Consider the following 21,816-nt stretch of genomic DNA (forward strand, 5'->3'; position numbering starts at 1 on the left):
TGACCGTTTTCAGGGAGTGTTGAAAAAAAACGCAGGCGTGCCAGGAAAAATGCAGGCATGGGTTGGCGAACGCAGGGCGTGTTTGTGACATCAAAACAGGAACTGAACAGTCTGAAGTGATCGCAAGCGCTGAGTAGGTTTTGAGCTGCTCTAAAACTGCACAAAAAAACTTTGTAGCTGCTCTGCGATCCTTTCGTTCGCACTTCTGCTGGTTGTGTCGGCTTTTCATATCAACCAACCTATTGTGGTGCCAGTGGCTACTGACTCCTCAATGACATCAAAGTCCTTGGACGTGGTGAGTGCTTTGAAGATCTATGTGAAGAGGACTGTTCGTCACAGAAAATCGGACTCTTTGTTTGTCCTGTATGATCCCAAGAAAATTGGATGTCTTGCTTCTAAGCAGACAATATCTCGCTGGATCAGGTTCAATATCCAGCATGCGTATTCTACGGCAGGATTGCCGTGTCCAAAATCTGTTAAGGCCCACTCTACTCGTAAGGTGGGTTCTTTCTGGGTGGCTGCCCGGAGTGTCTCGACTTTACAACTTTGCCAAGTGGCTACTTGGTCAGGGTCGAACACGTTTGCTAAGTTCTACAAGTTCGATACTTTGGCCTCTGAGAACCTAAAGTTTGGTCAATCCGTTCTGCAGGAGTCTCCGCACTCTCCTTCCCGTTCTGGAAGCTTTGGTACATCCCCATGGTACTAATGTGGACCCCAGCATCCTCTAGGACATAAGAGAAAGGATTTTAATTACCTACCAGTAAATCCTTTTCTCGTAGTCCGTAGAGGATGCTGGGCGCTCGCCCAGCGCTTTGTGATCCTGCAGTGGTTATCTGGTTCAGTTTCTTTGTTCTTGGTTGAGTACTGCCTTTGTTACTTGGTTGAGTAATGTGTCAGCTTTTGCTGAGTTTCAAGCTAGTTAGCTTGGTTTGCCTTGTATGTGTGAGCTGGTATGAATCTGGCCATTATCTGTGTATAATCCTTCTCTCGAAGATGTCCGTCTCCTTGGGCACAGTTTTTAGACTAAGTCTGGTAGGAGGGGCATAGAGGAAGGAGCCAGCCCACACTCTCAAACTCTTAAAGTGCCAATGGCTCCTGGTGGACCCATCTATACCCCATGGTACCAGCATCAACTAAGGACTACGAGAAAAGGATTTACCGGTAGGTAATTAAAATCCTATTTTGGGAGTTTATTTTTGGAACCAATGTTCCTGGTCAGTGTTCATCGCTGTCTCATTCTCCATCTATAGTATGCAATATTCACCGGAGTAATTGTTACTGAGATTATATTGTTTCCCGTAGTGATCTTTATGATTACATCCCTTGTGAAAACCCTCGTTTGTGAGACCCTGGTGAAAACACTGATATACCGGTGTGTTTCATCCATTATTCCTTCATAAATGTGTCTCTCTAAAGCAAGGGTTCCCTCAAGGCAGGATTTAGTGATACCCGTGCTTGAGCACAGGTGGTTAAATCAAAATAACTGAGGTACTAATTAAGTCCCCTGTGCCCAACTATGGCTTTCCTTAAATCCTGGCCGGTTATTGTGGACGGGTGGTATTCATGTGACTGCCGGTCAGCTGACAGACAGTCACATGACCTCCTCCACCAGCCCGACGGGTCACTGTCCCGATGGTCGGCATGCCGACCAACAGGGACTATTTCCACGACACCCATAGAGTGGGAATAGAACCCGTGGTGAGCGCAGGTCGCTACCGAGCCCGCAGCGTGGCGAGCGCAGCGAGCCCGCAAGGGGCTTGCTGCACTCGCCCCTTTCCGCCGGGATCCCGGGGTCGGTATGCTGCCGGGATCCCGGCGTCTGTAAGCTGACCGGCGGTCAGGAGACCGCCGGTCACCCGTACTACACCCATTGTAGAACATGGTAGGGAATCCCTGCTCTAAAGTTTTAATATACATTAGTGTAATCTTAATGATGAAGAAGCAGGGACTGAGACACTAATTAAGCAACCTGTGGTCAAGCATGGATAGCATTAAAACCTGGTCTGTTAATGCACCTTCAGGAGTGGGTTAGTACAGCAACATCCTATTTGAGATATTATCCCCCCCCCCACCCCGAGTAAGTCTATTTCCGACATTACCCGTGTGCTAAGGTTGAAAGTGATGGAAACTCCGGTGACTGTGTCAAAGCATCAGGTTAAATGTTAATACAGAATATAATTTATACTTACCCTAAGTGTCCTGGTTCATCGTGGTTGAATCTTGTAGTTCTCTTGTTCCAGCCTAAGAATTTTAGATCAAACCCACATGAAGAAGGAACTGAGGCAGGCAGCCAATAAACGTATTCCAGTCTACACAAATACGTCAGACTCCAGCAGTAGTTCCTGTTTCAATTTGTTTTCATACGATCCAAACTTCTTATACGCACAATTCATGTAAGTGGCCTCCTGTGAACAGTTGACTGTGTCCCTACATGCATTATCACAAGGCGTGTCATGCCACACAAATAAGTCCGGTGGGGGATATTTCTCTTATCTGACATCTATACTTACCATTTGGACCATTTTACCTCAGAAATTTTTTTTCTCTGCATGTCTCTTATCTAAATGCAAGAGTGTAATAAAAATTATTTTCTCCATTAATCCAGAGAGTATCACCAGCTATTCTGTAGCTGAAAGTGTTAAGTGCACCCATGGGGCCCACAAAGCGGAGGAAGACATTTTGTGCGTGACCCACTATTAATGACTATACAGATTGTGGATTGACTATGGCCCATATACATCACTGAGGAATTTGCATAAGTGGCAGTATTATGCAAATCTGCATGGGCCTATAGCCGTACACCAGTATGTGTAGTGCTATGTCAGGGAAGACATGCTACATGTATGTGTCAGGCCTTAAATGTGCAATCAAATCAAAATATCCGAAGAGTAGGGGTCATTTTAAAGGAGATCGCCCCCAGAGGCACTGCATTGGTATTTATGTCTGCGTAGTCGCCAGGGCGAAGGTGGAAACCGCTATATTCTAACACAGATAAAATGATTGTAGCGTCACAGAGCTGTGTGGTTCTCAGATCTCCCAGCGTGTGCGTGTGGTGTGTCCGCCATGCCACACTTGATGAACTAGTCATTTGCCCCCAGCCGCCAAACAGCCTGCTCTGCTATGTGAGAGCCTCTTCCCTTGTGTGTCTGGTCAACCAACGATACGGTGGTTTGTTGACCATAACCCATGTGGACAGTTAAAGCAGCAGTTGTATTTATTTGCGAGGGCAAAGATTGACTTGACTGATCCATTTGTCTGTATGCCCTCTACAGTCTCTGGCCACTTGTGAGACATCACTCACTTTAAAAGTGCGTTCTTGGGTGAGATACATAAGTTGTGCATTTTAGTGCCGGTGACGTCTGCTTATAAGCCATGATGCACCCTACTAATTATCTCTGAGGACCGTGGCTTGGCCTGCTGCCTTTATGCAGTTGTAGTACACCTCTGTGACCTCCGTATGATGTACAGTAGGGAGTGGATTATCCCCTATAATCAATTAGATGATTGACAAGGCAAGAAAATCTTTCTCCTAAGGTAGGTTATATTTACTTAAGGTGTAAATGTGTAACTTTCTTGTTGGTTCCATCTAGGAAATGCCTTCTCTCTGTATACTCTACGGCCGGAGACATCAGATGTGGATAGCTATAGATGGGACTATTACCTGACTTGTGATACTCTGTGTCTTTCTCTTTTGTACAGTTTCAGCCGTTCTGCAACCTCCGAAGAACATCAAACTGTTATCTGAGAATTTTAAGCATATCTTGACCTGGGAGGACCCAAACAATGTGTCCGCCGTCTACTACAGCGTGGAATACAGTCATAATCAGTATGTCTGCAAATGACTATTGCGTGTACATGGTGCCTGATCCCATATGTTCCTGATTGCTACAATAGACACGAGTTTGATTTTGTTGCAGGCCTTTTATTATATTACGTGTGGTAGAAGCGAGAAGGCCGTGCAATATTCTTTTGTGGGTACAATTCAGTTATCCCCAGTGTGTAGTCAGTCTTTTGGTTGTGCACCCCTATTGGGGTGAGGGTGCCTGCCGTGTTACCAGTGCTGCCATGCCAATCTGATGGCACATCACCAGCATTGCGGATAATACTCATGTCCTACCCTCAACCTGAGTTCTAAAGATGTTCCATCCCAGATACAGTGCATCCGGAAAGTATTCACACCGCTTTACTTTTTCCACATTTTGTTATGTTACAGCCTTATTCCAAAACGGAATAAATTAATTTTCCCCCTCAAAATTCTACACACAATACCCCATAATGACAATGTGAAACGTTTTTTTTTTTGAGATTTTGGGTAATTTATTAAAAATAAAAAATCTCCATGATTAGAAAATGTAGGCCACACCCACAGTCTGTCCAACCCACCCACAAATCAAGTGCTTTATTGGAAAAAGTATTAACAAGTAAATTGGTGTTTATATGTAAGGTAGGCATACAGTTGGGTAAACTGGATAGACTTTAAGCTGCGCGTTTCAAAGGTATGGAGTGATGAAAATTACTGGCCAGTGAAACGCGTGGCTTGATTGCAAGTCTTTCTGAGTACATGAACTCTAGACTGGTGGGGAACCACCTCAAATATTCCACAGTTCTTTTATCGCCATCTATATATGCCAGTGCCAAATACTGGCCTTGCATTGCTCTTTATGGTAAAGCACTATTTCAGTGAGTATAACCGAGTCAACAGGATTTAAGTCTGGCCTTTGTGCTGTCAGCACTTAGGAGTAAATTTACTAAAACTTCTAAAAGTGATAAGAGGTGATCTAATCTGCAACCAATCAGATATCGTCTATCATTGTCTAGAATGCAATAGAGAAATGATAGACAGAATCTGATTGGTTGCTATTGGCAACATCACCTCTTTTCACTTTTAGAAGCTTAAGTAAATTTACCCCTTTAGAACCACTGATTTATCCTTCCCTTTCCCAAAAGTATACCACCTCTCTCTCTCTCTCTCTCTCTCTCTCTCTCTCTCTCCCCCCTCTCTCTCTCTCCCCTCTCTCTCTCTCTCTCTCCCCCCTCTCTCTCTCTCCCCCCTCTCTCTCTCCCCCCTCTCTCTCTCTCTCTCCCCCCCCCCTCTCTCTCTCTCCCCCCCCTCTCTCTCTCTCTCCTTTCTCTCTCTCTCTCCTTTCTCTCTCTCTCTCATACCTGGTAGTATGTACCATTAAACATCAGTCCACCCCAGGCACAGGATGACATGTAGCCATGCAGCAGTCAGGCTGGGCTGCCGGGTTGCTGTGGCCTGTGAAATGTGACTAAGGAGACAATGTTTTTAATTCTTGTGTGTGTGTGTGTGTGTGTGTGTGTGTGTGTGTGTGTGTGTGTGTGTCCATTTATTATCTACCAGACATAGGGCCCTATTCAGGTTTGTTAGCAATTGGCAGAACGGTGTGCAGTGCAGGTGGTGTACATGTAACATGTGCAGAGAGAGTTAGATTTGGGTGGGGTGTGTTCAAACTGAAATCTAAATTGCAGTGTAAAAATAAAGCAGCCGGTATTTACCCTGCACAGAAACAATATAACCCACCCAAATCTAACTCTCTCTGCACATGTTACATCTATCTGCCCCACCTACAGTGCACGTGGTTTTGCCCAATTGCCAACTTTTTTGGTTTGCTAACAACTCCAATTATCCCACCATAGTGTGGAATTTCCCACTGGTCTGACTTGTGGGATTCCTGGTCAGTACAATGTTCATTGTGTGCTATGGGCTGCAATCTGTGAAACTGGCACTGTACCAGTGCTTGGTGGAACGGTCCTCAGTCATGTTTCTCTCTTTCTTCATCAGCCAGAAATTTGTTAGCACTGGAAATTGCTCCAATATTACGGTTCGGCACTGTGACCTGACCAAGGATTTCACAGACTTACGTGGACGTTATGCAGTGCTGGTCAAAAGTTTCACAAATCAGAGTACTTCAGAGGGCTACCTACCCACAATGTTTAGTCCAAATAGTAACAGTAAGTATATCCAGTATATTCCCAGCACCAGCCCCAGTTGTTGTTGACCTGCAGTTATCACATTGTGCCACTACAGCCACGCTAATACATTGTTCATTGACCCTGATATGGAATTGTGCCAACTAATTGACCTGATTTTAAGTGGAACCATCACTGCTGGTATTTCCTGGAAAACAGAATGGTGTCAACTAACCTGTCCTAGACAGAAGAGCGCATAGAACGTCGCATTTGTTTCTAATTATGATGTGTTAAGACAGTGGGGTAAATTTACTAAGATGGGAGTTCTATTTAAGATGGGATGTTGCCCATAGCAACCAATCAGATTTCAGGTTTTCCAAGGTGCTAGATAAATTAGAAGTAGAGGCTGATTGGTTGCTATGGGCAAAATCCCATCTTAAATAGAACTCCCATCTTAGTAAATGTATCCCACTGTCTGATTTATAGCGGTCTGTCTTCAAGTGATTTTTCATTTGATTAAAGGGCCCTACACACTGAGAGATTTGCACGATAAAAGATATGAGCAATGAATGATTTTTCAGGTAGTTTTTATTACCGACTGCGGGGACGCGCATCGTTCATCGACGGTGCCTCCACACTGAGCGATATGAAAGATATATCGTTCATTTTTGCCGATATTGTCCATATCGTTCTTAAATATCTACCAGTGTGTAGGGCCCTTTAGTCTCAAAGTTAGTCTCTTCTCTGTTTTTTGGTGCAGGTTTCTATTATTAGTGATGTTCTGCACAGTTTGGGCTTTGGTACTAAGGGGTCTATTCATGAAGCAGTGAAAAGTGTGGAGAAGTGAGCCTGTGGAGAAGTTACCCATGGCAACCAATCAGCATTGAAGTAACATTTATAATTTGCATACTATGCAACTGTACGGAGCAGCTGATTGGTTGCCATGGGCAACTTCTCCACAGGCTCACTTCACCACTCTTTTCACTGCTTCATGAATAGACCTCTAAATGATGAGATTGGGAATAGAGAGATGTGCTTGTTGTGCCTCAGTGATGACACTGATAGGAATGTCTGATCAGTGATTTTACAATTGACTTTTCCAGCCATTCTCGGTCCACCAATAGTGGACGTTGTTCCTTGTGACCATTGTCTCAGAGTTTCCATCCAGCCCCCGGTGTCTTATCTGTGGAGTGAAGAACAACAGCGAAATGTTACCATGCTGTCTGATGATGTCTACCCAATACTGGACTACACAATACAGTTGAAGAATTCCCAAACGGTAAGGAGAGTGTAGTGGAATCGTATGTAAAAGCTCTCCGCTAGTCCGTTATCTAACTGACTATATGAATACTAGGTGATTCATCGCGCCCTACGGGCGCTCTTCACACCGTCGCAAGGGGCTACACCCCTTTAACCGTTACACGCCCTTGGGGCGTGCAATATTTTTATTATATGGAGTATTACCTCCAATGATAATTTTGTGTGTGGTTAAATATTGCAGGGACAAAGGGTGTGGGATGGTTAAGGGGCCGTAGCCCCTTGCGACGGCATGAACATTTCATGCAAAGCCTGATAAATGCACCTAGTAGGTGCTGTGGTTGGGGAAGTGGTGGGTGCGTGGGAGATGCGGAGGGGCGATTGCGAGGTTGCCGCGGGTGGGGGAGGGTGTTGTTAGTCACCGAAGGTGGGGGAGGGGCGGGGGTGCTGTGGGTGGGGGAGGGGTGCTTGCAGAGGGGGCGCGGATGGGGGATGGGGTCAAGAGGTGCTGCAGGTGGGGGAGGGGCGGGTGCAGAGGGGAAGCGAATGGGGGAGGGGTTGCAGAGGTGTTGCGGGTGGGGGAGGGGATATGTAGATGCTTTTGGTGGGGGAAGGGCAGGGTCGGCAGATGAAGGAGGGGGTCTGGAGGAGCTGTCTGTGGGGGAGGGGCATGTGCAGGGGGGTGCATTTTGGGGAGGGGTTGCAGAGGTGCTGCGGGTGGGGGAGGAGTGGTTGTGGGGTGCCGTGGAAGGGGTCTGTAGATGATGTGGGTGGTGGAGGGGTGGCTGCGGGTGGGTGGCGAATGGGGGAGGGGGGCAGGAGGTGCTGTGGGTTGGGGAGGGGTGGGTGGTGGAGGGGTGGGGGCAGACGGGGTGCTGGCGATGGGGGAGGTGGTCGGGACGTGTTGCGGATGGGGGAGGGCCGAAAAAGTGGGGGCCATAGATGGGGGATGGGTTCCAGAGGTGCTGCGTGTGATGCAGGGATGGAGGTGGCGCAGGTGGGGGAGAGGCAGATGCGGGGCTGTTGCAGATGGGGGCGGGGTTATGGAGGCAGTGCAGGGGGTAGGGGTGGGTGTGGGGGTGCTGCGAGTTATGTAGGGGGTCGCGAGGCGCAGTGGGTTGGGGAGAAGCGAGGGTGAAGCGGCAGGGGGAGTGGCAGGTGCGGGGGTGCAGCGGATGGGGTTAAGAGGTGCTGTGGGTAGTGGAGTGGTAGGTGCGAAGGTTTTGTGGTTTGTGTAGGGGGGCAGGGGTGCCGTGGATGGGGGTCCGGTGGTGCTGGGGTGTGGTGGATGCTGGGGTGTGGTGTGTGTGTGGGAGGGTGCTGCGGGTGGGGAAGGTGCGGGTGCTGCGAGTGTGATAGCGGGTCGGGAGGCACGGAATTGATGCAGGCGGGGGAGTGGCAGGTGCAGGGGTGCCGCAGATGGGGTCCATAGTTTCTGTGGGTGTTGGAGTGCCGGGTGCGGGGTGCCGCGGTTTGGGTAGGGGTCTGGAGGCGGCACGGGTGGGGGAGGGGCGGGTGCGGTGATGCCGTGGATGGGGTCTGGTGGTGCTGGTGCTCCGGGGGTGGGGGAGGAGCGGGGCTGCCGGGGGTGGGGGAGGGGCGGGTTCGGGGTGCTGCGAGTGGGGTAGGTTGTCAGGAGGCGTAGCGGGTGGGAGAGGAGCAGGGTTAACATGGGTGGGGGAGTGGCAGGTGCGTGGGTTCTGGGGATGGGGCGTGGTGTCCATAGGTGCAGTGGATGGTGCAGTGGCGGGTGTGAGGGTGCCACGGTTTGGGTAGGGGGTGTGGAGGAGCCACGGGTGGGGGAGGGGGAGGTGTGTGGATGTGACGGATGGTGGTGGTGTCTGGTGGCGATGCTAGTGGTAGAGGGCTGTGGGTGGAGGAGGGGTGGGTGTGGGAGAGGGGTGAGGGTGCTGTGTGTGGGGGAGGGGCAGGTGCATGGGTGCTGCGGGTGGGAAAGGGGCAGGTGTGGTGGAGGGGGGACCCAGGGTGCTGCGAGTGGGGTAGGGGGGTAGGAGGTGTAGGGGGTGGGGGCAGAGTGGAGTTGACGCAGGTGGGGGAGTGGCAGGTGCGGGGGTGTCGCGGTTGGGAGATGGGGTCCATAGGTGGTGCGGGTGGTGGAGCGGCCGGTGCGGGGTGCTGTGGTTTGGATAGGGGGTCTGGACGCGCCACGGGTGGGGGAGGGGCGGGTGCGGTGGTGCCATGGATGGGAGTCTGGTGGCGTTGCGGGTGGGGATAGTGCGGATGTGGGGGGAGGGGGGACTCAGGGGGTGGGATGTACTAACCTCTGCCACTGCGGTATCTGGCTTATTGCGTGTCTTCTCCTCGCTAATAGGATTGCTGTCCGCTGGGTGGGAGGTATGGGCCTAGTTCGGTTGTGGGATGGGCTTGTGGGTGCGGTGGGTGTTGCACGTGGGGCGAGAGGTTTGTTTGGAGAAGTTGTAGGTGTGCGTGGGTTGTGTTTGTTGCAGTGGTGTGAGGGTTAGGGGTGCATGAGGTGTTGGGGAGGGTTGTAAGATGTGCAGGGATGGGGAAGGGTGTGTGTGTGTGGGGGGGGGGGGGGAGTGTTAGTGTGTGTGTGTGGGGGGGGTGTTAGTGTGTGTGAAGGAGAAGAGTGTGGCTTGGTGTGATAAGAAGGAGATGTGTCTCTGGGGTGTATGGCTGCAGCAGATGCGGGCAGTGGGGACTCCCTGTCTATGCAGTGACCTAGTGGTTTGGCTGCTGCAGGAGGGAGGGAGATCCCGCTCAGCAGCACAGTGGCTGGAGCAGTGTCCCGTCTAGGCTCCGGGCCGGTGCACCTGATCTGGCCTCCTCAGTGTGTGCCTGGCGCCGGGGACGGGAATGGGGCTGGCGCCGCGCGTGTTCCCGGAGTTGCGGGCTGGCTGTGAGACGGGCGGCATAGTGGTGTGGCCGGAGCGGAGCGAGGCGGCAGTAGGAGGTAGCTGTGTACGTGCGGCGCTGGGGATTGGTGAGTGCGGTGCTCCGTCCCGCTGTACCTGCTCGTCCCTGCTGCCGTCCTGCACGAACCCCCCACTGGCTGGATGCGGCAGGGAACGTGTTGGGGGATGCATAAGGGAGGGATTACTTGGTGTGGGTGTAAGGGGGCCAGGAAGTTGCGTCCAGCGGTGCTAGGAAGTCCCCTCCGCATAGCCTGTATTAGCCTCCCTGCTGCTGGCTGGAGCTGTGTGTGGTGATACTGGTGGCCATGGCCACCCCTCTGTACTGTGCCAGGGGGCATTTTTTACGTTACCTCTGGTGCTGGCACAGGCCATGGTGTCTCTCCTCCCCCCTCCTCCTCCCTCCTCCCTCCCCAGATGCTGCTGACTCCGCCCAGCTCTGTGACTCCGCCCAGCGTTATGGGCACAGAGTCACAGATTAAGGCAAATATATAGGAGATATATGCCCTTATTTATCAATGAGTGATACATTTCACTGTGAGTGATAAATTGCACCAGCCAATCAGCTCCTAATTGCCATGTTATAGGCTGTGTTTGAAAAATGACAGGAGCGGATTGACTGGTGCAATTTATCACTCACAGTGAAATTTATCACTCATTGATAAATGATCCCAATAGTCAGATAACCCTCACCAGCTTTGTGGAGATCCCCGAAGCTGCAGGGAGACGAGAGATGAGGCAGCAGCAGCTCTGCCTCAGTGCTACAGTCAGACACTGCTGTGCAGAGCTGGGGGGCAGGGCCACACCACGATCAGTAACGCTGCACAGAAAGGGAGCCAATAGAGGCATGCCTCTGAGTGTGGGGGTGGGCCTATATTTTTTTTTATTTTTCTCTTACGTCCTAGAGGATGCTGGGGTCCACATTAGTACCATGGGGTATAGTCGGGTCCACCAGGAGCCATTGGCACTTTAGGAGTTTGAGAGTGTGGGCTGGCTCCTCCCTCTATGCCCCTCCTACCAGACTCAGTTTAGAAAATGTGCCCGGAGGAGCCGGTCACAGCTAGGGAAGCTCTCCTGAGTTTTCCTGGAAAAAAGTTTTTTTAGAGTTTATTATTTTACAGGGAGGCTACTGGCAACAGCCTCCCTGCAGCGAGGGACTAAGGGGAGGAGCAGTGTCCGCCCTGCGGGGTCTGAGCCACTGTCTCCGCTGACAGGACACTGAGCTCCAGAGGGGTCTGATCGTTCTCTGCCACAGGGGACCGCTCGCCCCAGCAGCATTCCGCCACCCCCTTGCAGAGCTGAAGAATCGATGGCGAGTGAGACAGCGACCCCCCAAGCAAGCGGGGGGTCGGTGTGAAGATGGCGGCAGCAGGGTAGGAGCGCAGTATTAACTGCGCTCCGGGTATGGCTAAGAGGTACATGGTGCGGCACTATGAGGGGCGCCCTGAGCCAGCACGACACCCTACACTGGTCCAGAAGCCTGTCGGGGTCCCCGGATCTCAGCCAGCACTAAATCCTCAGGCCAGTATAATCTGATGAAGAGCGGGAAGACAGTGCCATTAAGGATGCGGAGCTTCTCCTCAGAGCGGACCCAGCAGCGTTCAGCGCCATTTTGCTGCCTGCACAGCGCTGACAAGGAGGATCAGGTCCCTCCACAGCAACTCCAGCTATCTACAAACGGTAAAAGGGGGTTGTAGAAGGGGGGGAGGAGGCTGCAATACGATGGTGTAACCTATTAAGGTACACAGCACTGACAAGGGGTCTCCCTTTTGTTTAAAAGCGCTGTGTGTGGGTTGGCTCCAATCTCTGTCTCTCTTGCCATTCTTGGGGGTAACTCTGTCTGTCTGCCATCCCCTGTGTGTGTGTGAAGTGTTTGGTGGTCTACTTTAGCTATGTCCAGGTACACTGTGTCATATGTTGCAGAGGATTTGTCCTCCCAGGATGATCCCATTCCATGTAATCAGGATAGCACTGGTTTAGCACAGATACCAGCAAGAGAGCCTAAGTGGTTTTCCTCTATCAAATCTTGGAATTCTCAGATTTCTGACAGGGTTGCAAGTAATGAATCTGCAGCCCAGGTATTACAGAACTCTATGGCAGTATGGCCTGTTTCTGGTACCTCGGGACGCTCCGCTATATACCCCCACAAACGTGCGCTTGTGCATGTCACGCAGGATGACACGGATACCGATTCTGACACCACAGACGGTGATGGGGATGTGTTGTGGTGGCCTGCATCTCTTGCAAAGGGGGTGCAATTGATGATGGAGGCTATCAGGGATGTGTTACATATTAATGATACCACACCTGAGCAGGTTGAGGAGGCTTTTTTCACTGAAAATAAAAAAGCCTCGCTAACCTTCCCTGCCTCAAAGGAATTGAATGCTATATTTGAGAAAGCATGGGAAAACTCTGTGAAAAAATTCCAGATCCCTAAACGGGTACAGGTGGCGTTTCCTTTCCCTGAGGAGGATAGAAAAAAATGAAAAAACCCGCCGATTGTTGACGCATCTGTGTCCAGACTCTAAAGAAGGTGGTTTTACCTGTTCCAGGATCTACTGCCTTAAAGGAGCCGGCTGATCGTAAAATTGATAACACACTTAAATCAATGTACACTGCTTCAGGGGCCATATTACGTCCCACTATTGCTAGTGCATGGATTGCAAAAGCTATAGTAAAGTGGTCTGCTACCTTACTAGAGGATTTGGATACGATGGAGAAGGGTGATGTTGAATTATATTTACGCAACATTCACAATTCAGCAGGTTTTATGGTAGAATCCATGAAAGACCTGGGTTCCATGGCTGCGGGAATCTCTTCCATGTCTGTTTCAGCTCGTCGGGGACTGTGGCTGCGCCAGTGGTCGACCGACGCGGAATCCAGAAAGTGTGTGGAGTCCCTACCCTATACAGGTCAGGCTCTCTTTGGGGGAAGCTTTAGACGCGTGGATATCCACGGCTACAGCGGGTAAGTCTCCGTTTCTTCCCTCCAAAGAAATCCTTCTCTTCTTCAGCATCACAGTCCTTTCGGCCTAACAAGCCTAGAAAGGACAGACCGTCCAATACCTTCTTTAGGGGAGCTTGAGTTAAGTCCAAGAAACCTGCCGCTGCAGGTTCCCAGGAACAAAAGCCTGCTTCAGGTATGCCAAAGTCCTCCGCATGACGGTGGACCGCGCCGCCTGGAGGTTGGGCCAGTGGGAGCGAGACAATTCAGTCACGTCTGGGTATCGTCCGGCCTGGATCCCTGGGTGATAGATATTGTATCCCAGGGATACAGGGTGGAATTTCAAAGTCTCCCTCCTCATCGTTTTTTCAAATCAGGCTTACCAACTCTTCTGGCAGACAGCACTGTCCTACAAGAAGCTGTCCAAAAGTTGGTGGAGGCACAGGTAATTGTGCCAGTTCGTCCTGATTCGCAAACCACAGGTTACTATTCGAACCTTTTCGTGGTACCGAAACCGGATGGTTCGTTCAGGCCCATTCTGAACCTAAAATCATTGAACCCCTTTCTAAAGGAGTTCAAGTTCAAAATGGAGTCTCTCAGGGCGGTGATATCAGGTCTGGAAGAGGGGGAATTCCTGGTATCCCTGGATATCAAGGATGCGTACCTACACATTCCGATCTGGCTGCCACATCAGGCTTATCTCCGTTTCGCATTACTGGACTGTCATTTCCAGTTCCAGGCCCTGCCATTTTGCCTCTCCACAGCACCGATGGTGTTTACCAAGGTGATGGCAGAGATGATGGTTCTCCTCCGCAAACAAGGGGTGAACATCATTCCATATCTGGACGATCTGCTGATAAAGGCATCGTCCAAGGAGAAGCTGCTGCAGTCCATTGTTCTCACTATCCGCCTCCTCAAAATCCACGGTTGGATTCTGAACCTTCCAAAGTCACATTTGGAACCAACCCAGAGGTTGTCCTTTCTGGGAATGATCCTAGACACAGAGGTGCAAAGGGTGTTTCTTCCGCAGGAGAAGGCGTTGGTGATACTAACAATGGTCCGGGATGTCCTGAAGCCAGCCCGGGTGTCGGTTCATCAATGCATTCGCCTGTTGGGAAAGATGGCGGCTTCTTACGAGGCTCTCCAGTACGGGAGGTTCCACGCTCGGGCCTTCCAACTGGATCTCTTGGACAAGTGGTCAGGATCTCATCTCCACATGCACCAGAGAATACGTCTGTCGCCGAAGGCCAGGATTTCGCTCCTCTGGTGGCTACCATTACCTCACCTTCTGGAGGGCCGCAGGTTCGGGATTCAGGAATGGGTCCTTCTAACCATGGATGTGAGCCTTCGGGGCTGGGGAGCAGTCACTCAAGGAGTAACTTTCCAAGGAAGGTGGTCAAGTCTGGAAGCCGGCCTGCCCATCAACATCCTGGAACTAAGAGCCGTCTTCTTCAGGCGGCCCATCTTCTAAGAAATCGGGCCATTCAAGTGCAGTCGGACAATGTAACGACAGTAGCCTACATAAACCGACAAGGCGGAACGAAGAGTAGAGCTGTTGGAGGTGACAAGAATCATCCTCTGGGCAGAAAGACACGCGTTGGCGCTCTCAGCAATCTTTATTCCGGGAGTGGACAACTGGGAAGCAGACTTCCTCAGCAGACACGATCTCCATCCAGGGGAGTGGGGTCTACATCCAGAGGTGTTCAAGGAAATAACAGACCTTTGGGGGTTACCCCAAATAGACATGATGGCCTCTCGTCTCAACAAAAAGCTTTGACGCTATTGTTCCAGGTTGAGAGACCCACAAGCAGTGGCAGTGGACGCCCTGGTGTCTCAGTGGGTGTTCCAGTCGGTGTACGTGTTTCCACCACTTCCACTCATTTTAAGAGTTCTAAAGCTTGTAAGGAGAACAAGAGTTCAAGCGATCCTCATTGCTCAGACTGGCCAAGGCGGGCTTGGTATGCGGACCTTCTGAATCTCTTGCAGGAACAGCCAAGGCCTCTTCCTCTTCGGGAGAACCTGCTGAAGCAGGGGCCGTTCGCCTGTCAAGACTTACCGCGGCTACGTTTGACGGCATGGAAGTTGAGCGCCTGATACTTGCTCGGAAGGGCATTCTGAAGAAGGTCATTCCTACCCTGATACAAGCTAGGAAAGGGGTAACGTCTAAACGTTACCATCGTATTTGGAAGAAATATGTCTCTTGGTGTGAATCCAAGAAGTTTCCTACTGTGGAGTTTCACCTCGGACATTTTCTCCTCTTCCTGCAAGCAGGTGTGGATATGGGCCTGAGGTTGGGATCTGTGAAGGTCCAGATTTCGGCCTTATTCATTTTCTTCCAGAAACAATTGGCTGCCCACCCTGAGGTTCAGACTTTTTTGAATTGAGCTCTGCACATCCAACCTCCCTTTGTACCGCCTATGGCGACTTGGGACCTTCACGTGGTGTTGCAGTTCCTCCAGTCGGATTGGTTTGGGCCTCTACAGGAGGTTGAGGTCAAATTTCTTACATGGAAGGCTGTCACGTTGTTGACCTTGGCTTCGGTTAGGCGTGTTTCCGAATTGGGGGCTTTACCCTCTAAAAGCCCTTACTTGATCTTCCACGAAGATAGAGCTGAGCTCCGGACACGTCGGCAGTTTCTTCCGAAGGTTGTGTCGGCATTTCAGATCAACCAACCTATTGTGGTGCCTGTGGCTACTGACTCCTCAATTACATCAAAGTCCTTGGATGTTGTGAGGGCTCTGAAGATATATGTTGTCAAAGTCAGAAAAATATCACGCTGCACATTGCCATATATGCACCTCATGCGTATGCCCGCTGCACGTGCATTAGCCCTCCCGTGCGTGCGTATACTCGCGGTCGCGTGCACTCGCGGACGCGCGGTATGCGCATTTACGGTAGAGTTTGTGTTCGTCTAGCGGGCGACTCAATCGTAACATATTTTAGTCATATAATGTATTTTGTAGATTATGGTCCCTTTGATAGAATCTGAAAGTTTAGTTAATATAGCATGTTCGGGGACAGAGAGATTCCTCTTTGTTTGATACGAAGGGTCAGACAGGGGTTACACAGTGGTGTTTAGTATCCATCGGAAGAGAATATAATTAGCAATATTCCGGTGTTGGTTTGAAGCGGATTACTCGCTCGTGCGTATAGTTATGGACATAAGAAGTTTATGGACATTTACTATATTTGCACTTTATTATCCATGCGGCGGGAAACCCAGTTTCCCTCCCACCTGAGCAGTTTGAAATAGTCACAGCCCACCTGTATGAACCAACCTATGACCTTTTGTTATAATACAGAGACGGATTCCTGTGTCCAATGAACAATAAGAATGTAGGGACCATTGTATTGTACTATGTGTAAGTGTATATAAAGACAAGCCGACCTGGGCCAGCTCACTACTCTCTTCTCAACGGTTCTCATCACTGATAATCGGGAGCTGGATATCCAGGAAGGCGCATGCGATTGTTCCCCTTGTGCGTAAGTTCTCTGCAACCATATTTATCTCCTATTTTGTTGTAAGCCATTCTCTCTCTCCTTCCCCCTTTTAAATGTAATTGTGTCTTTGTTGTATTTTAACGTGTAGTAACTCGGTTAGGTATTTTATGTTAGTTTGGTAGTGTATAACTTGTATTGTGTATTCTTTTGCGATTGAACGTTCATTCATTTCCTTAAAAGGTGTTAGAACCTTAGACCGGTATTTGAGTGTTTATTATTGCTAAAGGGTTCTCAGAGCGTAAGAATCGCTCATACAGCTTTTAAACTAACAAGGTTACACTGTGTTGCATTTACACCTTATCACTGCACAAAGGTTTACAATTGAAGTACATTGTTTATGATATTGTTACAAAGGTTTAACTCTGTGAGCGTCAGCGCCGCTGGTGATCTCCTCGTGGTCTCGAGCGTCCGCTACGCTGCTAGCGTATCATTACGTTAGTCGGCAGCCTATAGCGTGCTTGCCTTTACGCTTTAAGCCGTGAGCGAACGTGCCGCTCGTGCGTCTCGTCCACGCGTTTGTACGCTACGTGCGTACTCTTACGGTATTCCATACGCCAATTGCGTACTGTGTTCATTAACCTTTTAGAGTGTTTAATATAGGATATATATTAGGCTTTTACAATGTGAAGAGAACTTCTCGTCACAGAAAGTCGGAATCTGTTTGTCCTATATGATCCCAAGAAAATTGGGTGTCCTGCTTCTAAGCAGACGATCTCTCGCTGGATTAGGTTTACTAACCAGCACGCTTATTCTACGGCAGGATTTCCGTGTCAAAAATCTGGTAAGGCCCACTCTACTCGTAAGGTGGGATCTTCCTGGGCGGCTGCCCAGGGTCTCTCGGCAGTGCAACTTTGCTGAGCTGCAACTTGGTCTGGGTCGAACACGTTAGCAAAGTTTTACAAGTTCGATACTTTGGCCTCTGATGATCTGAAGTTCAGTCAATCAGTTCTGCAGGAGCCTCCGCGCTCTCCCTCCCGTTCTGGGAGCTTTGGTACAGCCCTATGGTACTAATGTGGACCCCAGCATCCTCTATGACGTAAGAGAAATTAGGATTTTGGTTACCTACCGGTAAATCCATTTCTCGTAGTCCGTAGAGGATGCTGGGCGCCCGCCCAGCGCTTCGTTTTCCTGCGATCGTTATCTGGTTCAGTACATCTTTGTTTAGTTATGTACTGCATTGTTATTTAGTAAGTAATGTTTCAGCAGTTGCTGAGAGTTTCAAGCAAGTTAGCTTGACGTGCCTTGTATGTGTGAGCTGGTGTGAATCTCGCCACTATCTTTGTTAATTTATTCTCTCGAAGATGTCCGTCTCCTCGGGCACAGTTTCTAGACTGAGTCTGGTAGGAGGGGCATAGAGGGAGTAGCCAGGCCACACTCTCAAACTCTTTAAAGTGCCAATGGCTCCCGGTGGACCCGTCTATACCCCATGGTACTAATGTGGACCCCAGCATCCTCTACGGACTACGAGAAAATAAGAATTTACTTACCGATAATTCTATTTCTCGGAGTCCGTAGTGGATGCTGGGGTTCCTGAAAGGACCATGGGGAATAGCGGCTCCACAGGAGACAGGGCACAAAAAGTAAAGCTTTACGATCAGGTGGTGTGTACTGGCTCCTCCCCCTATGACCCTCCTCCAAGCCTCTGTTAGGTACTGTGCCCGGACGAGCGTACACAATAAGGAAGGATTTTGAATCCCGGGTAAGACTCATACCAGCCACACCAATCACACTGTACAACCTGTGATCTGAACCCAGTTAACAGTATGATAACAGAGGAGCCTCTGAAAAGATGGCTCACAACAATAATAACCCGATTTTTGTAACTATGTACAAGTATTGCAGACAATCCGCACTTGGGATGGGCGCCCAGCATCCACTACGGACTCCGAGAAATAGAATTATCGGTAAGTAAATTCTTATTTTCTCTATCGTCCTAGTGGATGCTGGGGTTCCTGAAAGGACCATGGGGATAATACCAAAGCTCCCAAACCGGCGGGAGAGTGCGGATGACTCTGCAGCACCGAATGAGAGAACTCCAGGTCCTCCTTAGCCAGGGTATCAAATTTGTAGGATTTTACAAACGTGTTTGCCCCTGACTAAATAACCGCTCGGCAAAGTTGTAAAGCCGAGACCCCTCGGGCAGCCGCCCAAGATGAGCCCACCTTCCTTGTGGAATGGGCATTTACATATTTTGGCTGTGGCAGGCCTGCCACAGAATGTGCAAGCTGAATTGTATTACACATCCAACTAGCAATAGTCTGCTTAGAAGCAAGAGCACCCAGTTTGTTGGGTGCATACAGGATAACAGCAAGTCAGTTTTCTTGACTCCAGCCGTCCTGGAACATATTTTCAGGGCCCTGACAACATCTAGCAACTTGGAGTCCTCCAAGTCCCTAGTAGGTGCAAGGCACCACAATAAGCTGGTTCAGGTGAAACACTGACACCACCTTAGGGAGAGAACTGGGGACGAGTCCGCAGCTCTGCCCTGTCCGAATGGACAAACAGATATGGGCTTTTTTGAGAAAAAACCACCAATTTGACACTCGCCTGGTCCAGGCCAGGGCCAAGAGCATGGTCACTTTTCATGTGAGATGCTTCAAATCCACAGATTTGACTGGTTTTAAACCAATGTGATTTGAGGAATCCCAGAACTACGTTGAGATCCCACAGTGCCACTGGAGGCACAAAAGGGGGTTGTATATGCAATACTCCCTTGACAAACTTCTGGACTTCAGGAACTGAAGCCAATTCTTTCTGGAAGAAAATCGACAGGGCCGAAATTTGAACCTTAATGGACCCCAATTTGCGGCCCATAGACACTCCTGTTTGCAGGAAATGCAGGAAACGACCGAGTTGAAATTTCTTTGTGGGGCCATCCTGGCCTCACACCACGCAACATATTTTCGCCACATGTGGTGATAATGTTGTGCGGTCACCTCCTTTCTGGCTTTGACCAGGGTAGGAATGACCTCTTCCGGAATGCCTTTTTCCCTTAGGATCCGGCGTTCCACCGCCATGCCGACAAACGCAGCTGCGGTAAGTCTTGGAACAGACATGGTACTTGCTGAAGCAAATCCCTTCTTAGCAGCCAGAGGCCATAAGACCTCTGTAAGCATCTCTTGAAGTTCCGGGTACCAAGTCCTTCTTGGCCAATCCGGAGCCATGAGTATAGTTCTTACTCCTCTACGTCTTATAATTCTCAGCACCTTAGGTATGAGAAGCAGAGGAGGGAACACATACACCGACTGGTACACCCACGGTGTTACCAGAACGTCCACAGCTATTGCCTGAGGGTCTCTTGACCTGGCGCAATACCTGTCCCGTTTTTTGTTCAGACGGGACGCCATCATGTCCACCTTTGGTATTTCCCAACGGTTTACAATCATGTGGAAAAAACTTCCCGATGAAGTTTCCACTCTCCCGGGTGGAGGTCGTGCCTGCTGAGGAAGTCTGCTTCCCAGTTTCCATTCCCGGGATGAAACACTGCTGACAGTGCTATCACATGATTTTCCGCCCAGCGAAAAGTCCTTGCAGTTTTTGCCATTGCCCTCCTGCTTCTTGTGTCGCCCTGTCTGTTTACGTGGGCGACTGCCGTGATGTTTTTCCCACTGGATCAATACCGGCTGACCTAGAAGCAGAGGTCTTGCTAAGCTTAGAGCATTATAAATTTACCCTTAGCTCCAGTATATTTATGTGGAGAAAAGTCTCCAGACTTGATCACACTCCCTGGAAATTTTTTCCTTGTGTGACTGCTCCCCAGCCTCTCGGGCTGGGCTCCGTGGTCACCAGCATCCAATCCTGAATGCCGAATCTGCGGCCCTCTAGAAGATGAGCACTCTATAACCACCACAGGAGAGACACCCTTGTCCTTGGATATAGGGTTATCCGCTGATGCATCTGAAGATGCGATCCGGACCATTTGTCCAGCAGATCCCACTGAAAAGTTCTTGCGTGAAATCTGCCGAATGGAATTGCTTCGTAGGAAGCCACCATTTTTACCAGGACCCTTGTGCAATGATGCACTGTTTTTAGGAGGTTCCTGACTAGCTCGGATAACTCCCTGGCTTTCTCTTCCGGGAGAAACACCTTTTTCTGGACTGTGTCCAGAATCATCCCTAGGCACGAAATACAAAAGGGATTTTTCCCACGCACTCTGCTGGCTGTTAGTAAGAAGAGCTATATACTATGTAATAATAGGAAATTTAGAGCTCTTCGTTACATATGTTTTGCAAAAGATATGATAAGCCTCCAGGCCACTTCACGGCTGCTCTATTACTGGAGGTCCCTATCTAAGCATAGGTCCAGGGCTTGGACCCCACAAAGTCGGCTCAGGCCCGACCACCCCAGGGCAGCACACCATTGAAATACTAAAGTGTTAATATGTGTTAAGAAAGAAGCAGAAGCTATGGGTTAGAAAGTGCTACAAAAATAAGGGTGTTAATAAAATACTCAAAAGAGTAATGTTAGTGAAAAAATAGGAGTGTTACATAAGTGCTAAATAAATAATATGGCATGCTACCCCAAGGTGGCCCAGCCCCACCAGACCCGGGGGGTACCACTCCCCAAACCCATACACAGCATAATAATAATAATAATAACATCCACTATGGGTCATACAATTGCTTAATGTATGGCCACATGATAATGGCACATACAGAACATATCCAGGTTGAGAGCTAGTTTACCTGGAGGCACCCCTGTATCCTCCAAATGGCACCACAGGACCCAGCATGCCCTCCTAATGCTGGCTCCACCTATGCCTCATCCCTAGGCACAGCAGACGTGTCGTCGGGATCAGCTGCGATTTTGGAATATTTAGAATCCACCCGTGCTGTTGTAGCAGTATCCGAGATAGTGCTACTCCGACCTCCAACTGTTCCCTGGACTATGCCCTTATCAGGAGATCGTCCAAGTAAGGGATAATTAAGACGCCATTACCTTGGTAAAGACCCGGGGTGCCGTGGACAATCCAAACGGCAGCGTCTGAAACTGATAGTGACAGTTCTGCACCACGAACCTGAGGTACCCTTAGTGAGAAGGGCAAATTTGGGACATAGAGGTAAGCATCCCTGATGTCCCGGGACACTATATAGTCCCCTTCTTCCTGGTTCGTTATCACTGCTCTGAGTGACTCCATCTTGATTTGAACCTTTGTAAGTGTTCAAAAATTTTTTAGAATAAGTCTCACCTAGCCTTCTGGCTTCAGTACCACAATATAGTGTGGAATAATACCCCTTTTCTTGTAGTAGGAGAGGTAATTTAATTATCACCTGCTGGGAATACAGCTTGT

The 21,816-nt window shown here is 49.6% G+C and overlaps 1 protein-coding gene across 2 annotated transcripts in view; it reads left to right on the forward strand.

Annotated features, from left to right (window-relative positions):
- LOC135050204 (interferon alpha/beta receptor 2-like) overlaps positions 1–21,816 on the forward strand; it is an 86,474-nt gene that overhangs the window by 30,244 nt on the left and 34,414 nt on the right. For both annotated transcript variants that reach the window (XM_063956457.1, XM_063956456.1), the window contains exons 3-5: positions 3,700–3,826; positions 5,804–5,973; positions 7,035–7,210. In XM_063956457.1, the coding sequence (XP_063812527.1) occupies positions 3,700–3,826; positions 5,804–5,973; positions 7,035–7,210 (473 nt within the window). The remainder of the gene's footprint in view (positions 1–3,699; positions 3,827–5,803; positions 5,974–7,034; positions 7,211–21,816) is intronic.

Source organism: Pseudophryne corroboree, chromosome 2 (genome assembly GCF_028390025.1).
Source record: "Pseudophryne corroboree isolate aPseCor3 chromosome 2, aPseCor3.hap2, whole genome shotgun sequence".
In the NCBI taxonomy this organism is placed as follows: Eukaryota; Metazoa; Chordata; class Amphibia; order Anura; family Myobatrachidae; genus Pseudophryne; species Pseudophryne corroboree.